This window comes from Spinacia oleracea, chromosome 3 (genome assembly GCF_020520425.1).
Source record: "Spinacia oleracea cultivar Varoflay chromosome 3, BTI_SOV_V1, whole genome shotgun sequence".
NCBI classification, from domain to species: domain Eukaryota; kingdom Viridiplantae; phylum Streptophyta; class Magnoliopsida; order Caryophyllales; family Amaranthaceae; genus Spinacia; species Spinacia oleracea.
Window position 1 is genome coordinate 66185081 of NC_079489.1, and position 21203 is coordinate 66206283.

At 36.7% G+C, this 21203-nt stretch overlaps 1 protein-coding gene across 1 annotated transcript; it reads right to left on the reverse strand.

Moving 5' to 3' along the window:
- Positions 1-1540: 1540 nt before the first annotated feature.
- Positions 1541-6037, reverse strand: LOC110783523 (mitochondrial import receptor subunit TOM20). Its single transcript, XM_021987874.2, has 6 exons — positions 5813-6037; positions 5628-5706; positions 5246-5415; positions 5089-5136; positions 2037-2126; positions 1541-1938 (listed from the first exon to the last, which is right to left on the reverse strand). The coding sequence occupies exons 1-6, from the start codon at positions 5906-5908 to the stop codon at positions 1810-1812; spliced, it is 612 nt and encodes a 203-aa protein (XP_021843566.1). The 5' UTR covers positions 5909-6037; the 3' UTR covers positions 1541-1809.
- Between the last annotated feature and the right edge of the window lie 15166 nt (positions 6038-21203).

Here is a 21203-nt window from a genome sequence, read left to right on the forward strand (position 1 = left end):
ATTTCCGATTCCGGCAATATTTCCGATTCCGGCAATATTTCTATTTCCGATAATATTTTTCGATAACCATGTTTCATTTTCCGGCAACATCTACGACTTGGATAATATTTATATTTCCGTTATGATCCATATTTCCTTTTCCGGCAATATTATCATTTCTGGAGTATTCTATATTTTGCCTTTTGACGATTTCAGCTCTCACTGGAACCGAGATCCGTCGTTTATGAATGTTCATAAATAGAGTATTTAATGAATAATATTTTCACTTAAATATTTGATCCGTTCACGTACTATTTGTGTGACCCTACGGGTTCAGTCAAGAGTAAGCTGTGGATTAATATTATTAATTCCACTTGAACTGAAGCGGTCTCTAGCCTTTGGAATATATGGAATAGAAGAAACCTGTGGACCTTCCAGAAAGAAAACAAAGCCATTGGCCCTTGGTGTCAGCAGACACTCTGGTTATCTTAAGAATTTCAAAGTACAAACACTCAATTAACCCAACAGACTAGACCAATGCATATGGATCCTCCTGTCCAAACCAAGTTTATTGTTAAACGTGATGCTACTTTCTGTACTTCCATTCTTCTTGCTTCCTATGCCATTGTTTGTAGGGATTCAGAGCACATATTCATTGCTGGTATAGCTGGTACATTCACCACAATCACAGCCAATGCTGCAGAATCACAAGCCATTCTGATGGCTATCTCATGGGCTATAAGACAGACTTGGCAGAGTGTTACCATTATATCAGATTGCAAGGTGGCAGTAGAAAATATTAACGATGATCTAGCACCAACATCATGGCTCACTAACCTGTATGGTAAATGTAGGGAGTTGCAAAGAATCCAAGGAAGCCTCTTGGTGAAATTCAGAAGAAGAGAGCAGCTTATGGAGGTGGACTATTAAGAAGAAGAGAGCAGCTTATGGAGGTGGACTATGTGGCAAAAAAGGCCAAAGACCGGCTGAGTCTGCTGGATCAAGGCATTGAAATTACCCCACCCCCATGTTTATCTAGTGATATCTCTACTAACAATGGCACTCATTTTTTGGAAGCAAGCTTGCTTCGTAGTAGTTGTGCCATAAGTGGCTATATTTTTGCCTCCACGAGGAGTGGAGCTAGTTAAACAAACTCTATATGTTGTATGTTAAGTAATTAATGCAGTAACTCATTTTGACCCAAAAAAAAGTGTATAACCTAATTATCCAAACCCATTAGTAACAAACCAATTCGTCAAAGTCATATGGGCCTGAAATCAGGAATGAAACAAGGGTGGTACGAGGTTGGAACTTAACTCTTAATACCATACGCTTGATTTTGCCCAAGAACATATATTTTTTCTTTAATTTGATACCTAAGGATATACGCCATAACAACCTTCCCCTTGAGATTTAAACCCCATACCTTATGGTTTTGGTGTATGGATTTATAAATTGGCTTTGCTTATTCCGAACAAACCAAACAAATACTATGTTGGTCTTGCTCATTCCTAACTCATACCTTGTACCAAAAAATGGCAAACCAAACACCCTCTTAGAATTCAACCTTGTAAGAAAGCTCCAATCATGAATGATCTTGAAGTACTACTAACAAATACGGCGTACATGGTATATTTTTTTTTATTCTTTTCGAAGGTAAACAAATATACTCCAACTAAACTAGAAACTAGACAATAAATTTAATTTAAGAGCGACAAATGAACTGCAACCCCTCTCTCCGGGGTTTTCCATGCAAAAATCCAATAATTCTCAGACAACAGGCGGCCAACTTCTTGACAAAACTTAGGCCATGCTATAAAAAAGAAGAGATTATCTTGGAGGCGGAGGGGGAACTTGGTTCTTCGCAAATCCTAACCACACCACAATACCAGCTGCAAGAATCACCCATCCCAACACATCATACGTGAAATCGTTGGATTTCTTCTTTTTTGTGGCAGTCTGAGAAAGAAGCATAATCATTTTATGGTTGCAAGATTAACACAGCGATAGCAAGCATTCAATAATAACCCAAAAAAATACAAATTACTTCGTATTACCTTAGTGGAACTAGAAGATGAAGGTCCACCACCCATAGCCTGTTGGCTAAAGGCTTGTTGTTTGTGGATCTCAGCATGTAGCTCCGGAGCCTACAAATATGTTGCATAATCCCATCAACGACATAATACGTAGATACTCATATAATTAATATTCGCTAGGCAAATATCTTATAGCCCTGTACCTGATTAAGTTCTAACAAGTTCCAAACTAAAGAGTTCCCAAAAAATAGTCCCCGAAGACGATCAATAAGTTCTATGGAGTAATAAGTTCCCATAAAAGAGAGTAAAAGTTAAAAAGTAAGTTCAGAGCATAGGTCCAAACAAGTTAATAAAATTTCAGATAAGTCAAATTCAGTACCAGAGCACCCAAAGAATAAGAGCACATATCCACTATTGTTACACAAAAGCTTCAAATGACAAAAAACAGTCAAAACATAACTTCAACTGTACCTTAATGTTTTCCACACTTTAAAGGCAGTCCCCAAAATTCATATTGCTACATTGAGTTACAAATGACTCTTCCCATATCACATCAACCCTTTTCTCACACCAACAGAATGATCTCCATCCTACTATCTTACTTTAATTCTGTCCCTCCTATCCATTTTCCTTCTTTTGTTCTACTTCAAATACTTTCATAATCACCAGGCCAATCCCCAGAGTGATAAAATTTTATAACACATAAAGGGAGTAGTAATCTTCTGGTTGCATAATACTGTGGTCAAGGTCAAAGATATGCATAATACATTAAGACACATGGTTATTTGCTTTTCTATTAAAATCTGATGGATCTGCACTACTCCAAGAAATGAGATTTTCTCCTCGTCTTGACTAACTGCTATAAAATCTTTTACAGTGCATCACATAAAAAGAAACATAAAAAGTGGAAACAAACAAATTTTATAACAGGGTAAGCATTAACTTCAAAATTACCACAACACCTCTCAAAAAGCTCCTGCCTTGGGTTTTGGAGTAAGGACCTAATGGAGGGAGTGAACATTTGTAAATATTTAACAGATAAGAAAGAGACTATTTCCAATTGGCCCTTGAAAATCAATTTAAAACAGCTTCAATATCAAATGTCGAAGAAACAAACAGGACCACAATTCATCAAAGCAAGCACAAAAAAGTCCATACTACACAAAAGCTTAAGAGGGGTAATACTATGCCAAATGCATTTAGTATATACTCGTGGATTTTTTTTTAATTGAATGTGAGAGGATGCGAGGCCATAACTTTTGGTAGTGTTAAGAGAGATGTAATAAAATATTAGTGGGTCCATGCCATAAAAGGGATTATGGCAACTTGAGACGAACGGAAAAAAGAAATTGGGAAGGAGGGAGTACAAACAAACAAAATGGATAAATACCAATATAGAAACTGGCTTGAATTGCACAGTGGTCGTTTCACTTCCAGAAAACAAGGGAAATAGAATCCAAATAGAAACTGGTTTGAAATGCAGCAAGGTCGTTAAACCCCCCCCCCCCCCCCCCAACCCACCCACCCACCCAATACAATTAAAACAGTTTATACATCGAGAAAGCTAGCATCTGCTCTAACTCTTTGACATACGTGTAGAAATGTTTCATATAACCCTCCAACTCTAGCCCCCTGTTTGAAAGATATACCGGTAAGGAAATTATGGAATACAAAGGCAACTAGAGTACTAGACAGACCTTCTATTTACTATTAAGAGTATGAGTTGCAGTAATGCAGAATTTTTGGCGAAGATTAACCTTTAGTCATTAGGGTCGAAGGGTATGAGATGCCACTAATTTATTCTCTTAATCTGCACAATTTTCCTAATCGCTTAACTAACAAAAACACAATTATTTGAACAAAGCTCCAGCCTAGATCTAAGTAAGAAGTTTAACATAAAAGCAGCCTGATCCAAACCGTATTTGAAACATGTATTACAAGTAACCCTCTTAGTGAAGTGCCAAACCGTATTTGAAACATGTATTACAAATTTACAAGTAACCCTCTGCCAGATCGTTACTTAAAACATACAGCAGATTTTGAGCCATGTATAATACATGAGCTATAGTGTTAACCCAAGGTTTCATTCTGCAAGGAAATCTTCTTCCAACAGAGTTATTAGCTCACATGAAAGTAAAATTATCCAGTCGGGTTGATTATTATCAGAAGGAAGGCATTTCTTTAAAATGAGGAACAACCTTTAAAAATAGATAAAGCCCCAACACCCAAACACCACATGGAGATATTATAAAAACTGATTATCGTGAGTAATTCCTAAAGAAAACTTCAAGCAACAAAAACCAATTCTACTTTTAATAAAATTTATATTTTTAAAAGCACTAAAAGAAAAGTGTCACATACAAATCCTAAGAAAAAAGAGCCAGACATTCTAAATGAATGTAAATAAGCTAGTCATCTATGAAATTTAATACTATAATGCAAAGCTAACAAGTAATGGAGTATAACCTTGGAACTATTAAACTGGCAAGTAATAGATAGAGCATTGATATTATAAGTGCAAAATAATATTGAATCAGAAAAGTTGGCTATGTTGGACCAGACCAAAGGAAGTTACATTTTACGGAAATGGCATTCTAAACTTCTTGTCTCAAACTTGTCAGAACATGTTGGTTGATTAAAGAAATTCTACTAGAACTAATGAGGTGACGAACTTGCTGCATCAACCTCCTGCATTTTCTGGGAAGTTGCACGACTGTTTTTATCAACCAAACAAGATTACACTTTCCAGTTTCCACTATGAAACTTCAAGTTTAGTTTGAATGTCAACCAAAGTACCACTTAGTTCAGCAAACTTTAAATCAAAGTAAGTGTTTATCAAAAGCCAATATAATACTTGTCCTAAATCCTAATATTGCAAAATATGTCCTACTAGTAGTAAATCATGAAAAGAAACGAGGTGAGGCCGAATTCACATCAGAAAGAAAATAAACTTCACCAGGTCAGTGAAGTGATGCTAAGAGTCATCTCTCTCACCGCCAAGCAATATATTACTAACACCTTAAAAAAACAATACAAAAGTGTGCTCTTAATGAAGAGTGAAAAAATATCGTACCTTTGAAGAAACTTCCAAGGATTTCTTATACAAATCATTATCAGGATCCTAACAAAAGGAGGACAAACAAATACCTTTAGTTAAAAAAACTAACACACGAATTCGAAAACCATCAAAACAAATGCATATCGAGTAGTTATCATTATTAGAGCTGTACCTCATCAACTGCTTGTTGAAAGTAGTCAGCAGCCTTCTCAAAGTAAGGCTTAGCCTCATCCATGTCAGGAACCATAAAAGCATGTGTGGTATGAGCATTTGCCAAACACCACATTGCGTCGTGTTTTTTGGGATTAATCTCCAAAGCTTCCTCTAGTTTCTCCACCGCATCTTCAATTCACCCAAAATCATAATAATAATTTAGAAAATACAAAATATTATGAACTTAAATTATACAAGTACATGTTCCAATAACAGCTTCACTAAGACACTAACTCGTCTTATTAGAATCCATCAAGCAAATCCCTTTAAAATGAAAGAGCTAATCATTCTATTAATAAATAATATAATGAATTCTCTAATATATAAAAAAATCTAAAAACCTGTAAGCATCTTCTTCGAATCCTCGGGAGCTTGAAATTGAGATAACTCAATCAAGGCTCCTCCCCATCTAGTCAAATTCTGCAACAAAAATATGCAAAATAAATCAATTAACTTAAAAGCAAAGATCTCAAATATTTATTTATTTTCTTAAAAAAAACAGCGAGGTTGGGGATAAAGCGGAGACCTCAGCATCGAGAGGGTTTTTTGTGTAGGCGGCTTCAGCGGACTTGCGAGCGTGCTCAAAGAAGAGAAGACGATCGAAATCACTACTCATATCCATTTTAATTTGGGGGAGTTTTCTACTTTCTCTCTCCTGTTTTAGGGCTACGACTGCGAAAAAATCGAAATAGGAGAGAAGAGAGAAAAAGAAAGGGGCAAGAACTCTCTACTAAGGACCAACAGGGTTTATTGTTTTGGGTTAAGGGTTTTTCTGGGTTTTGTTTTATTTTTATTTGTGTTGTCTCGTTTTACAAGAGATGGTGAGTTTACCCTGAACTCACTTTCAATCTTCAGACTCTGTCATATTAGTTTTCCACTAACTTTTTCATCATCCAAACTCACACAAAATTCACCTTATTTTACACATTATCTCCAGACTCACCTCAGACTCACCTAACTCTTAAAATAATATTTTATGTATATATCTTATTCTTTGGTATATTTTCTAAATAATATTGAAACTATATTTTCTTATATACAAACAAAGTAGACCTGATCAACATGCGGGCCGGGCCGGGTCAGGCCGAGGGCATAAAATTCTGTCCATTGTGTAGGTCGGGTCGGGCCAAACTTCGGGCCAATTTGTATGCCCAAAACCCGCTATTTCGGGCCAAAAATAGCGGGCTTTTCGGGCCAATTTCGAGCCAGACCAAATTTATAACTAAAATTGTTGTTTTGCGTTGTCCAAAGCTCGCAAATTTTTTAAAAAAATCGGGTTAGAATCTTCTGCCCGAAACCCGATAATTTTCGAACTTTGGTCGGGCTGGGCCCATGTTGATCATCTCTAAAACAAAGTAATTTATAATTCGAGAAAAAAAAACGAAAAAAAAGCAGAAAATGTTAATTTCGAAATTGACATATATTCCGTACAAATTAGAAACAATAATACAACATATTAAATTCAAAAGATCTAGAACATAAATTTAAAGGCAAGTGAAACAAAATAATACATAAACCATAAATAATTTAATTGGGTGAAATAAGATAAATTAAGTTTGATGATTTGGCATGATTTGATTGGAGGAAGAAAAAAGTGGAGTCTTAAGTGAATCTTGAGTGAGTCTTAGATTTTCAAACTCACTTCAAGACTTGGTGTAGTCTTTTACCACATTATCCCAAGATTTAGGCTTGAGACTCACCTCAAGACTCCCTTCAAGACTAGGGATAAACTCACCCTTAGAATAGGTATGGGGAAAATAAATAGGTATGTCCCAAAAAGAAAGGGTGCAAGATTTTAGAGTCAAATGAAATACTAAATACTAAAAGGAAAATTTTAAAATTACCACGTTAGAAAGTCCATCTTTTTAAACTTATCACCTTATAAAAAAAATTAATTTTAATTACCACCTTATAAAATCACAAACTTTCAAACTTACCACCTGTTAATTTTTTAAATTTTTTCGTAAACAGGTGATAACTTTGAAGGTTTGTGATTTTATAAGGTGATAATTTTAAATCCAAAAATGAAAATTTTGGAGGAAAAACATAAATAAACCTTCAAAGTTACCACATGTTAACGGGGAAATTGACAGAATCCGTTAACATGTGGTAACTTCGAAGGTTTGTATTTTATAAGGTGGTAATTTAAAATTAAAATTTTATAAGGTAGTAAGTTTGAAAATGTGGACTTTTATAAGGTGGTAATTTTGAAAAAAATCCAAATAAAAATGATAAAGAAGAAAATCAATGACTTGTTTTGTTTTTATTATTACTTATTTATTATTAAGATTGAAAACAGGCGGAGTGTCACGTTGTGAGTGTATTGACATCGGATCGTGCGGTGCCTTGCCTATAGGGCGGCAAGGGCGCAAGCATTGTGCGGAAAATGAATCTCAAGGTTTGGGGAACGAGCGGGTGCTTGATTCAAATTGGATACTCTTGCTTATTGGCTACTGGCGACAAGATTACAAGAGCTACGGGTCGAGAGTCTATCGAGGCGCTTGTGTGCACACAACAGGCACATGCGGGACCGACAACAAGAATGCATTTGTTTTATGAGACTTTATTGAGTTTTAAAAATCTTAAAAACATGCGACAACACAATCTCTATTCTATAAGGAAACTATTGAGATCATTTTAGTAAATTAATGATTCAGATTAATTGCATTGCCATTTGATGGGTAAATTACTTGGCTAAAAGGAAAGAGTGTTAGCCGTTAGGGCATGAAATTGTCCCTCGATCAGTGGGAGAACTATAGAGGGTCATTGTGGGTCACACGACAACGGAATTTTTATAAAAAAACAAAAATTCAAAAAAAAAAATTGTTATGAAAATAGAGAGAAAGGGAAAGACAAAAGAGAGAAAACTCACGATTATGATCTTATTCTAATAGACATAATTTGTACAGTTACATATATTATATAGTATAAGGATGTAAATGGTATAATGGACATCCACAATACAATATATTTATAACACTCCTTTTGGATGTTCATTATCTTAAACAATATAGCGGTCATGTAATGTACATGAGACGATGCCTCATTAAAACCTTACTAGAAAACCATGTGGGATAAAAACCTAGTGAAGGAAAAGAGTACAACCCTCATCGTAATGCGCTTGGGATTCTACCTCGTTAAAAACCTTACCAAGAAAACTCAATGGGACAAAACCATGGTTAAGGGAAAAAGAGTGCAACGCGTATTTTCTCCCCTTGATCAATACATCTCTTGAGATCTTCTAGTTCAATGAATCTAATATTGTTGATAACTTTTCAAATGTAGCAACATGAAGCTCCTTGAAGTTGATTCTCCACAATTTCACTTGGATTTCAAATCTTCAACTGTATGCACTAGGTGAGTATTTATATCACCAAACTTTTGAAAATAATACTTGAAATAAATATATTTTCTTGTACATAATATTACAAAATTTATCCTTTCATATTGGATATATATATAAACGTTCTTCTGGAGATTAGAAATAGTAATAATCATCAATAAAATTTCTTTAGTCATAATTTAATGACAATATATGATAAATAACAATATCATCGTCCAACTTGGAGCTATAATATACTGTTATTTATGGTTCTCCTGGACCATAAAATAAAATTCACGGTTAGGATATTACATACCTTTATCTTATATTTTGAATAAACTCATATTTAATTGTACAAGAATTCTGCCGTGAATAAATTAATATGCATATTTCGTAACTCTCAAGTACTCAAACTACTGGTTGAGAACTTGAGATAACATTTCAAAAACAATCTTTTAGAGTTTTGATAATATCTTATCAATGTTGTGGCATTCATATGCAAAACGTAAAATGCTAGATGTTTAAGAACACCATGTATTGGTTCTTCGGGAACCCTTCTTACTTGCAATCTTCTTAATTGCATGATTCATAACATGCTATTAAATCAGTATTACATATATACTTCTTTTCGAAACTATTAGTCCAATGGAGTAAGAATCTCCTTTTATAAATTTTCATCAAATTGCAAATTCGTCTTACCATTCTTTGGATGCATATTCATATACGAAATCATAATAGTTTTGAAACATTAATATGAAATTATAACTGGATAATTCTACATCATACCTTGATAAAACATAAAACAAACTAAATGTATTATGAATGATGCATTTACCTATTAACTACACATGTATATGAATGTAAGACTTAAATGCAATACACTGTGCATTGTGGATATTTCAAGAGAGCTATCGTTCTCTTCATGGAAATGATACCAATGATTCTTCACAGATGTTTGAAAAATTTGTATACTGTTTTTTCCAGTGCTAATTTCCAGACAAATGAGAGAAACTTTGGAAGAAAAAAAATCCATGATTGGTGATATTGTATAATCTCTTAGGAATGGTAGAGAAAAGATGTCGCTTCTAGGACTTATCAAGGTGCAGGTGCAGGTACTGGTTCATCGACTTCATTCTCTTAAGTTGTTGCTATTTAACTAAAGGTTGTATTAAAGTAGGAAAAGCCGAATGTACAAGGTCTTGTTTGTAGTCGATTCCTGTGTTTCTTTTCGACATGAAATTCATTGGCTGATAATCTAGGAATTGATAATGAATAAGTGCAGATTAAAAGCTTCTCTACTGTCGATGAATTGAAAGTTCTAGAGATGCAAAATTTGAAAATATTGCAGCAAAAGATAAAGTGTGTTAAGATGTGCTTCATTTGCTGTGAGTTAAGTCAGGGCCACATTTTTCCATGAATGTGCTAGATGTCTTTTGGGGGTTCCAAACCCTAGTGGCATTAGCTTTCTGCCTAGCATAGAGCTAGGAACCTTCTTAAGTTCTTAAGTCTTAATCTAGCAATAATGCAATATGATGTAAGTTAAACGTCTATGTCTCTTATTTCCTGCGTAAGATGGGGGTATCATTGACACCTCTTTCTATGCACCAAGGATGAGTGGGAATTCCAGAATGGGTTGCTTAAAAACTATAGAGATATAAGCAAGTGATTTTCATTTCCTACTAAACTTTGCAGCTTGTGCCATTCGGAGATTAATTGGCTATTCAAAGGTTTGGAAAACACTAAGCAATTGTTATATATAGTACTTTTTATTGTCAACTGATCATCCCCTACCTGCCTCAAATCTATTTTATGACACATTTATATCTGTCTAGATTTCAAAGATATTCGAAGAACTGGAGTACACGTGACCAAGCTGGATAATGATCACAATATGAAGCAAGGGTTGTCTGACTCTGTCCGGGCACCTTGTTTACTTATTAACATTTGTTTTGATTCTGATATTTTCCATCTTCTGGTTTATGTTCCCTTTAAGCTAGCAAATTCATTTCTCCTATAGGTGCATGATTGCTTCCTATCAACATGTATATGTTATTTGACGATTGTATTCTTATGAGCATGTTTTATAGCCTTTCATTCGTCTTGAAGGCCATGTAGGAAATGATGTCAGATCGTGGCTTGTAGATGGCATAACGAGCTTCAGTGAAGAGAGAACAACTAACACGATAGACAGTGAGTGCTGAAATAATTCAGCACATTATGGGTAATCATCCGCTTGAGACATCATATAACTTTTCTTTCTACATGCCTTTATTACTCAGAATATTAGTCAATTTGAAGGCCTTGCCATTATCTGCATTTTCTCAAGATCGAGAGTGGCCTGTGGTCGGCGATTCCAACTATGCACCTCTTTTACAATTTCATACACTTTGAAGCTTATTTACAATTGCTTAACATTATAATGATATGTCAGCTTTGGCCAGTTATGAATGATTTAAGATAATGAAGGAACTGTCATCTTCGTTCATCTGATGATCTTTTGATATTTTAATTAAAAAGATAATTGGTATCTCATTGGAGTTGGTTTAGGTGCTTCTGACAACATATATCAGATATAAGATATGTCAGTCGATAGAGAACAAGTCCATCCCCACGACTCTCCATTACTTGGTCAAATGAAATAGTTTCCCACAATTTTGTAGGTAATTTTCAATCAATTTGCATCGCGAAATTGTCCATTTCATGAATGAATAATATGAAATAACTTGTCATGAAAGAAGGAAGACAAAGTGACTTGTGTTTTAAGGGGAAGGACCATGATGTGTGGGTTGAGTTCTTGTTAGATGACAATAGGGGAAGGCGGCTTCACAATCGTCTATCATGGTTGCTTGATAGATGACAACAGAGAACAATGATTCGAAACTTGCATATTGTTGCACATTTTTTTTTCAATATTTTTTTATCTTCTAGCTGGTACTGTAAGGCCATATACCGTCCTTTTTCTTTCAACCGTAATCCAATTCGATTTTGGGGTTTTGGTGATCAGAACATTCAGATGCTATAAGCTAGAAAAAGAGAGTTGAGATAGCATTGGGCGTGACATTTCTACTTATGAAGAAGATTGTTAATAATATGTATGTCTAGGATTGCAACGAATATGTATGTCTTGGTACGTTCCCTCAAAGTCTAATGACTTTGGCGGCTCTTGATCATTCTTAATAATATGGTTACGCCTTTTTCCCTAAAAAAAATATTGTTAATCACTTGATAGATCAATTTTTTAAAATTAATTGGTGCAAATCTGAGTAGATGCATACAATTTTATTTAGCTATTATTTTTAGTACAATATTATGTTCAAAAGGTAATACACTTTCACATTTATACAATCACCAATATTTCCTCAAAAAATAATATATAATTGCTAATATATGTACTACGAGATCGTGTTCCTTCGTCTATTACGCAGAAACATTGTTGGCACTCCCTTTTCTATTACTCCCTCCGTTCCTAAAAAAGTGTCACTTTTGGGCTCCGGCATGGTAATTAATAAAATTGTAAAGTGTGTAAGAGTTAATGATTTGGAGTGTTTTTTTTTGGGGAAAGGATAAAGTAGATAATTGTTTAATTGAATAAAGTACAAAAAGTAAAGTGAGAAAAGAGAGAGAAATCAGAAAAATGTGGACCACTGCCACATCATCAATCCATTAACTTCAAAACAGCCAATGAAATTGCAGGAACAAAAACCAACAACCAATAGGAATTGAGTATCAAAGAACACACGGATGAAATAACAAAGTGGGGACAAATCACTTTTAGAAGAAAATTTTGGCACCAAAAGGGGACTTTCCCTCCATTTTTCATTTATTACATGAGGAGAGAGAATTTACTCAAATCAGATTCAAAAAAACAAGAGCAAAACAGAGAAAAAACAACAGAAAATACAGGGGAAGCTTCCTTGCTTTGGCTTCTTTTGCTCAGACCGGATGGAAACAAATGATGAAGATCAATGGCAAGAGGCTGCTTGGAACATCAATGATCATTGGGTGCCTGAATCAGATGAAGAAGGGGACATCATTGATGAACAGGTCCAATATTTTGATATGAATGACCCGGCAGAAGATACGGGGGACATGGAACACATAGTTTTTCCATTTGACCTCAATGAACCAGCATCCAATGAACCCACTGAATATTTCCAACAACAAAGGTACGGGCCACTGGGTCATCAGCGCAAAAAGAAGCCAAGGCTCAGCTGTGACACGCGGTTGCAAATCCTAATGCGGCTTTTGAACAATCACAGCAAAGAGGACAAGGGCAAACCCTACTATGGGGCCATTAAACACGTCGCTCGAATCTACAATTGTCATCCAAGAACAGTCTCAAGAATATGGAAGACAGCAAAGGCACAAAAAGAAGCATTCAGAAGATACAATATGGCAACCAAGGCAAAAAAATGCAGGCAGGAAAAGAATTCAAGTTGCACAAGACAGCATCACAGAATAGAATTAGGCATGGGGGATAGAATATGCATAAGGGATTTGGCTGAAATGTTACATATTGGTGGAACAACACTTTGAAGAATGATCAAACGAGGTGATGTTAGACCACACACAAACCCTCTACATCCCGGTTTGCACGACCCTATTATGCTACAAAGGGTCAAGTAGGTTCTAGATTTACTAGAAGGGGACACTCCATAAACAAAGAGGCAATATCAACCAATGTTTGACTATGTACACATTGATGAGAAGTGGAAAAGGTTCTACTTGACCAAAAAACAACAAAGGGTGCACTAAGGGAAAAATGAACGGGGCAAATACAGATCAGGTAAGTCAAGCAAGTTCATACCAAAGGTGATGTTCACAGCAGCAGTGGCAAGACCAAGGTTCAATGAAAACGATGAATGCACATTTGACGGGAAATTGGGCATATTTCCATTCACTTATCAAGAAGCAGCAAAGAGGACATCAAAGAACAGAGACAAGGGGACAATGGCACCAAAATGGTTGAATCAGTCAGAAAAGAAGAGACAAGGGACATGCTCATCAATCAAATTGTTCCGGCAATCATGCAGAAATGGCCACCAAGTGAAGGACCAAAAATAATATTCATACAACAAGACAATGCAAGAACGCACATTACTCATTCTGATCCACAATGGCAACAAGCACATCAACAAGGAGACTCCAAACAGCCCCGACATAAACATTCTAGACTTGGATTTTTTCAGAAGTATTCAATCTTTGATGCATAAAAAAATGCCTAAGGATGTTGATGATATGATTGATGCGGTGAATCAAGCATACTATGAATTAGAAGCAAGAACACTTGGGAATGTGTGGTTATCATATCAATATGTTATGAATGAGATGTTAAAGGCAAAGGGTTCCAATGATTATGATTTACCACATGTGAACAAGGCAAGACTTTTTAGTCAAGGAAGACTTCCAATTCAAGTCATTGCACCAATGTGGGCAGTACATGAAGGTTGAGACTTATTATATGGTACAGAAAACGAGGCAGCAAGGGATAATGCACAAGTCAGGCCACAAATTCCAAATGCACAAACAGACACAATCGAGGCAGCAAGGGCTAATGCACAACAAAACAGAGCAAGGCAAGCAATGGAAGACATACCAGAAAGCTCTAATGCACAACAAAATAGAGCAAGGCAAGCAATGGAAGACATACTAGAAAGCTCAAGTGCACAAGGAAACAGATCAAGTGCATAATGGGAAGAATGGGAAGACATACAAGACCCAACCAGACCATCTAGGGGACTAAGGATTTTGGGATGATACGAGGGTACAACACTTGTTTGTTTTGGGGACATGTATTATTTTGGGCCAAGTAGTCACTTTTTGGAAGCTTGATTGTAATCAATACATGTATGCAAAACATTTTGTAAGAAATGTAACCTTTTGAAAACTTGAATGAATGAAATTTTAGGAAATCAACAATGTAATCATTTATAGCCTCATCACACATCAAATATGACAATATCATATAGACTCAACTAAACAAATCATGACAATATTGATTTCAGAATGTCCCCAAGCATCATAGAAATAAATCCAAACTACAAACACTTAGCGCCTAAAAAACATCAAAATTGATACTAGTGGCAGCACGAGTGGTAATAGTTTAATGGATTTATTTCTCAGCGTATGAAAGACTCATCACTGATCACACACAACAAAGGTTCTTAAAGGGACATTTAACAACTCCACTAACAAGAAATGAATTGCTCTCTCTATTTAATGTCAGTTTATATGTAAAGGAAATTATTCGTTTCTTAATACATGAAAATTGGCAAAAGATAGAAAGGCCAAAACAAGTTCATAAGTTAAGAGGAAGTGTATAAAACAAGACATGAATTGCCTTCCCGATCTAATGCTAGTTTATATGTGAAGGAAATTATTCGTGTCCTAACACATGAAAACTAGCAAAAGATCGGAAAGCCAAAACAAATCATGATACTTTGATCTCAGATGTCCCCAAGCTTCATCGAAGCACACCATGTAAATAAACCATTAGCACACAAAAGCCTCAAACAGCCAATGACTGGATGCTAATGGCGCACTGTGGTTTATTATACATGGATAGTTCTCAGCAAATTGAAAGACTCATCACAGACCAGCACAACATGGACACATTGAAGACTCATCACAAACCAACACATCAGGGGCATATTGTGACACTTATTTAGGAAGGAGGGTCAAAAACACAGGGACATATGAACACATCAGGGACAACATAACTCATGAACACCACACATGGGATCATCAAATGGGGACATATGATCACCAAACAAAGGGACAAATGTTATCCTTTTTAAACATGGCAATTGCATCAAGTAAAAAGACTCATCAATTTTATCAAGTTTGATCAACTTCGTCAATTTTATCATGTATGATCAATAACATAAAAAAAATTCAATTTTTTCACTACCAAACATGGCAATTCAAAGGGGACATATCATCATAACACATCAATCCATTAATCAAAATAGGGGCAAATGATTTTGATTAATCACAGGGGAATATAATCATGAATCAAAACAGGGACATATAATCATGAATCAAAAAAGGGGCATATTTCATGAACAAAAACGGGGGCATAAATCTTGAATAAACCCTCCAAACTCCACATGCAACAACTAATCTCCTTCAACAAACAACAAATCCATCCCTGCCAGCAAGAGATCACACTTGTTGGCCTACATTTCAACAACAGCTAAACATGTATTCTAAAGGGAAAGCCAGAAATAGAGAGAGAGAGAGAGAGGGAAGAAGAGAAAACTCCCCTTCGTAGACATGCAACACCCACAAACTTAGGACCACGAATATGCACCCTCAAATTTTTAATCAACGTCATCAGGACCATCGTTCACCACCACTGCTTGCGGTGGTTGCCCAGAAACTAGGGTTTCAGAACCACCACCAGAGGACTTTGTGTTAGGTTATGATACATATGACAATACATAAATCATGCGGAAAAACCATAAAGCCAGGAAAGCATATTATTTACACATAATCATTTAGCATTGTATAGATGCATACACTTTGTAGCGTTGCTTCCCTAGCTGCGCCCGAACCGAACAAGAACAAGTCTTTAGGACTCTAAATGTCGTCCCTCCGTAGATAGTCCACAGTACGTCCGGATCCGCCTCAAGTTTGACCAACTAGAATCGCCCTTAAGGTAGTATAGATTTTCGGCTAGGTTAGTGCAAGTGTATGGCTGAATTTTTCTTTCAAAACTTACCCTTTAGAATACTTCAATCGTATCTGTAAATAATGACCCTAGGCACTTATTTATAGAGGTATGGAAAAGGAACTGGAATCCTATTAGGATACTAATTAATTTAATTAGAATCCTGCTAGGACTCTATTTAAATAATTTTTATCTAATAGGTTTAGGATTTAATCTTTTATCGAATCCCGATAGCTTTAGGATTCGCACACGAGCATCACACGAGCACCGTACACCTGCGCAGGCCTTGCGGCCCACGCTGAGCGCACAATGCTCGGCCCATGCTGCTGTCCGCGCGCGCCCATGGCTTCGGCTGGGCCTGGCTTGCGCTGGGCCTGGTCGAGGCTTTGGCGTGTGTTGGTGATGCGCGTGGCTTGCTGGGCGATGGCCTGGCTTCGTGCTGGGCCTTCGTCTAGCGAGCCTCGTCCGATGCTAATTCGTACGATACGCTTCCGATTAAATTCCCGATTTCGGAATTCATTTCCGATACGAACAATATTTAATATTTCCGATTCCGGAATTAAATTCCAAACAAATATTTAATATTTCCGTTTCCGGAATTATTTTCCGATTCCGATAATATTTCCGATTCTGACAATATTTCCGTTTCCGGCAATATTTCCGATTCCGGCAATATTTCCATTTACGATAATATTTTCCGATACGTACCATGTTTCCGTTTCCGGCAACATCTACGACTTGGATAATATTTATATTTTCGATACGATCCATATTTCCGTTTCCGGCAATATCATCGTTTCCGGAGTATTCATTTCTTGCTTGTGACGATCTCAGCTCCCACTGAAACCAAGATCCGTCGATTCCGAATATCCATAGATAGAGTATTTAATGCCATTAAATACTTGATCCGTTTACGTACTATTTGTGTGACCCTACGGGTTCAGTCAAGAGTAAGCTGTGGATTAATATCATTAATTCCACTTGAAGTGAAGCGGCCTCTAGCTAGGCATTCAGCTCACTTGATCTCACTGAATTATTAACTTGTTAATTAATACTGAACCGCATTTATTAGACTTAACATTGAATGCATACTTGGACCAAGGGAATTATTTCCTTCAGTCTCCCACTTGTCCTTAGGGACAAGTGTGCATTTCCAAATTCCTTTGTCACTCGATGCTTGCTTTTGAACATAAGGTAAGAGTTGTCATCCTTATTATGTCCAGAGGTGTTTCTCGGTTTCAGAGTTCAACTGATCAAATAAACAGATAATCATAGCCTATGATTCATCCGAGCACGGCCATGCATTTCACAGTTTCTAGATCTCCGAGTGGCCTTGTACAACTTTTAAGCATCTCATCCCGATTTATGGGAGGACAATCCCAATCTTGCGATCTTGAGATTAGACTTCGTTTGATAGGTGATTACCTGAGCGTTGCCTTTATAGCCTCCTTTTACGGTGCGACGGTTGGTCAACGTCAAAGTAACCAGTTCTCAAACAAGTAATCTCAAATCACTCAGGTATTGAGGATTTAGTGTCTAATAATTTTAGTGAAATTTACTTATGACAGATTTTCATCTCTTACAGTAAAGTTTCATAGGTCTGTCCGATACTAGTCTTCCCAAAGTAAGTATCTATGCAAATGATTACGACATTGCCATGTCCACATAGTTCAAGAAACATAACTGAAGGAAATAATGCCCTTGGTCCAAGTATGCATTCTATGTTAAGTCTAATAAATGCGGTTCAGTATTAATTAACAAGTTAATAAATTCAGTGAGATCAAGTGAGCTGAATGCCTAGCTAGAGGCCGCTTCAGTTCAAGTGGAATTAATGATATTAATTCACAGCTTACTCTTGACTGAACCCGTAGGGTCACACAAATAGTACGTAAACGGATCAAGTATTTAGTGGCATTAAATACTCTATCTATGGATATTCAGAATCGACGGATCTTGGTTTCAGTGGGAGCTGAGATCGTCACAAGCAAGAAATGAATACTCCGGAAACGATGATATTGCCGGAAACGGAAATATGGATCGTATCGGAAATATAAATATTATCCAAATCGTAGATGTTGCCGGAAACGGAAACATGGTACGTATCGGAAAATATTATCGGAAATGGAAATATTGCCGGAATCGGAAATATTCCCAGAAACGGAAATATTGTCAGAATCGGAAATATTATCGGAATCGGAAAATAATTCCGGAAACGGAAATATTAAATATTTGTTCGAAACGGAAATTAATTCCGGAATCGGAAATATTAAATATTGTTCGTATCGAAAATGAATTCCGGAATCGGGAATTTAATCGGAAGCGTATCGTACGAATTAGCATCGGACGAGGCCCGCTAGACGAAGGCCCAGCACGAAGCCAGGCCATCGCTCAGCGAGCCGCACGCAGCAACGCACGCCTCGACCAGGCCCAGCGCAAGGCCAGGCCCAGCCAAGGGCGCGCGCGCGCGCAGCACCGCACATGGGTTGTGCGCCTGTCGTGGGCCGCAAGGCCTGCGCGGGTGCACGGCTTGTACGATGCGTGTGCGGAAAATCCTAATCCTATTAGGATTCATGCGAAGATTAAAATCCTAATCCTATTAGATTTGCTTTGTTATTTAGAGACCTAATAAAGTTCTAATTAACAAATCCACATCCTAGTAGGATTACAATTCCTTTTCCATACTCCTATAAATAAGTGCCTAGGGTCACAATTTATGGGCACGATTGAAGTATTCAAAGGGTAAGTTTTGAAATATAAATCAGCCATACACTTGCAATAAGAGCCGAAAATCCTAAGCACCTTAAGGGCGATTCTAGTTGGTCTAACTTGAGGCGGATCTGGACGTACTGTGGACTATCTACGGAGGGATGACATTTGGAGTCCTAAAGACTTGTTCTTGTTCGGTTCGGGCGCAGCTAGGGAAGGCACGCTACAAAGTGTATGCATCTATAATATGCTAAATGATTATGTGTAAATAATATGCTTTCCTGGCTTTATGGTTTTTCCGCATGATTTATGTATTGTCATATGTATCATAACCTAACAGTGGTATCACGAGCCTCTTATTATTTTCATAATCTAAATTGCATAAACATGGTTAAATATTACAAATTTGCAAGAATTAAAAAGGGGTGATTAATTTTCGTAATTGTTAATTAATTGCAAATTGCGTTTATTTAATTATACGTACGCAGTTTTTCGGCAGTTTCTTCGTTACTCATCCAAATCGAGTGATTTTTGTGTCAATTCCGAATGTAAAAGACATTCTAAAATTTTGACAAAAATAAGTATTTTTCGGCCGAACCCAGAATTCTCAAATTCGAAGCCTAACTATGACTTTTCGGAGGTTTTAGATTTTCGAATGCAAAATTTCGTAAATTTAAGATGTTAAATTAAATATTTGCGATTCTTGTTGATAAATCTTGAATTTTTGATTGACCTACTGTATATGTTTAACAAGTTTGAATTCCTAGCCTTGTTACTTATGCAATCTAATTTGTAATTATGATTAATTTGTTGAAAATTGGAATAATTTAGAATTAATTTGATTTTCATAATTAGTTATAATTTAATTAGATACCTATGATTAAAAACCACCATAAAAATTGTAAATTTATGTTAAATTTTAAATTTTTATGACCTAGACTTGAATCCATGTTAATCAGAAATCAATTAAATAATAAATTTTCGATTTTTTGCCCTAAAATTATGAAATTAATATTATTTATTAATTTGTCATTAATTTTGAATATAAATTTTTAATTTTTTATGCGATTCGCTCATATAACTTGCACGCACAAAGCAATGGACGCTACGTGTTACCCTTAAGGGGTGTTGTATAGTGCGGGCATGCGACGACGAGCAAGGGAGCTCGTCGCCCATGCGGTACGAATGCAGCGAGCAAGGGCATGGTGCACGAGCACAAGGCAGCAGCCCTGCCTTGTGTCGTGGGCTGTGAGCAATGGGCGCATTGGCAAGGGAGAGAGCAAGGAGCGAGCAGTCGCGTGTGGGCAGCAAGCGTGCTGCGCCACAGCGCGCACTGCCTCGCGCAAGCGCACGGAGCCTCGCGCGCATCAAGCGCATATGTGCGTGCGACGAGCGCTGCGCCCAGCGATGGCGTGCAGCGTGCTTGTTGCGACGTGCGACGAGCGCTGCGCCCAGCGATGGTGTGCAGCGTGCTTGTTGCGACGTGCGACGAGCGCTGCGCCCAGCGATGGGCTGCGGCAGCATGCTTGTTGCGTCGAGCACTGGCGCGCGCAGCGAGCACTGGCTCGCGTGTTCGATTGATGCCTTGCGATGGGGAGCAGCAGCGATGCGACGCAGCGCATGGGCTGCGCGCACATGGCCAGCGATGGCTGTGTGCGTGTGGCCCATGGGCGTGCGTTGCGTGGGGTTGTTGCGTTGCGATTAGATCGTTTTGAGATTTTCAGTTTACGTAATTTTATTTAATTTTAAAATTAATAATTTAAATTATTTTCTTGGATTTTAATTTTGAATATTGTAATTATAATAAATTTTATTTATTCTAATTATTTTACTAAAATTAAAATCATGAATTAATTTAAATACGACTGAAATTAAATTAAATTTATGGATTCAATTATAAATTTATATGAGCTTTAAATTTTAATTAAATTTGTATGTTTCCGATTAGACTAGAAATACATTTTTATGTTTAAAATTAGTAAAGCATATGAATTTATCGGTTTAAGTGGGAGCACTTTTTAGTCATAAACTCTTGATTAGGTCTACAAATCCTTAAGGTTAAAACAACTTGATTAGAATTAATAAGGACTGAATAATTTGTAGATTATTGGTGCCCTTGATTAATTGCTGCAAATGTTTATGTGATGCATAATGTGTTTTACTAACCAGCTATGTGGGCCATTCATGATAATGAATGGGTGAATGGTATATATTGTA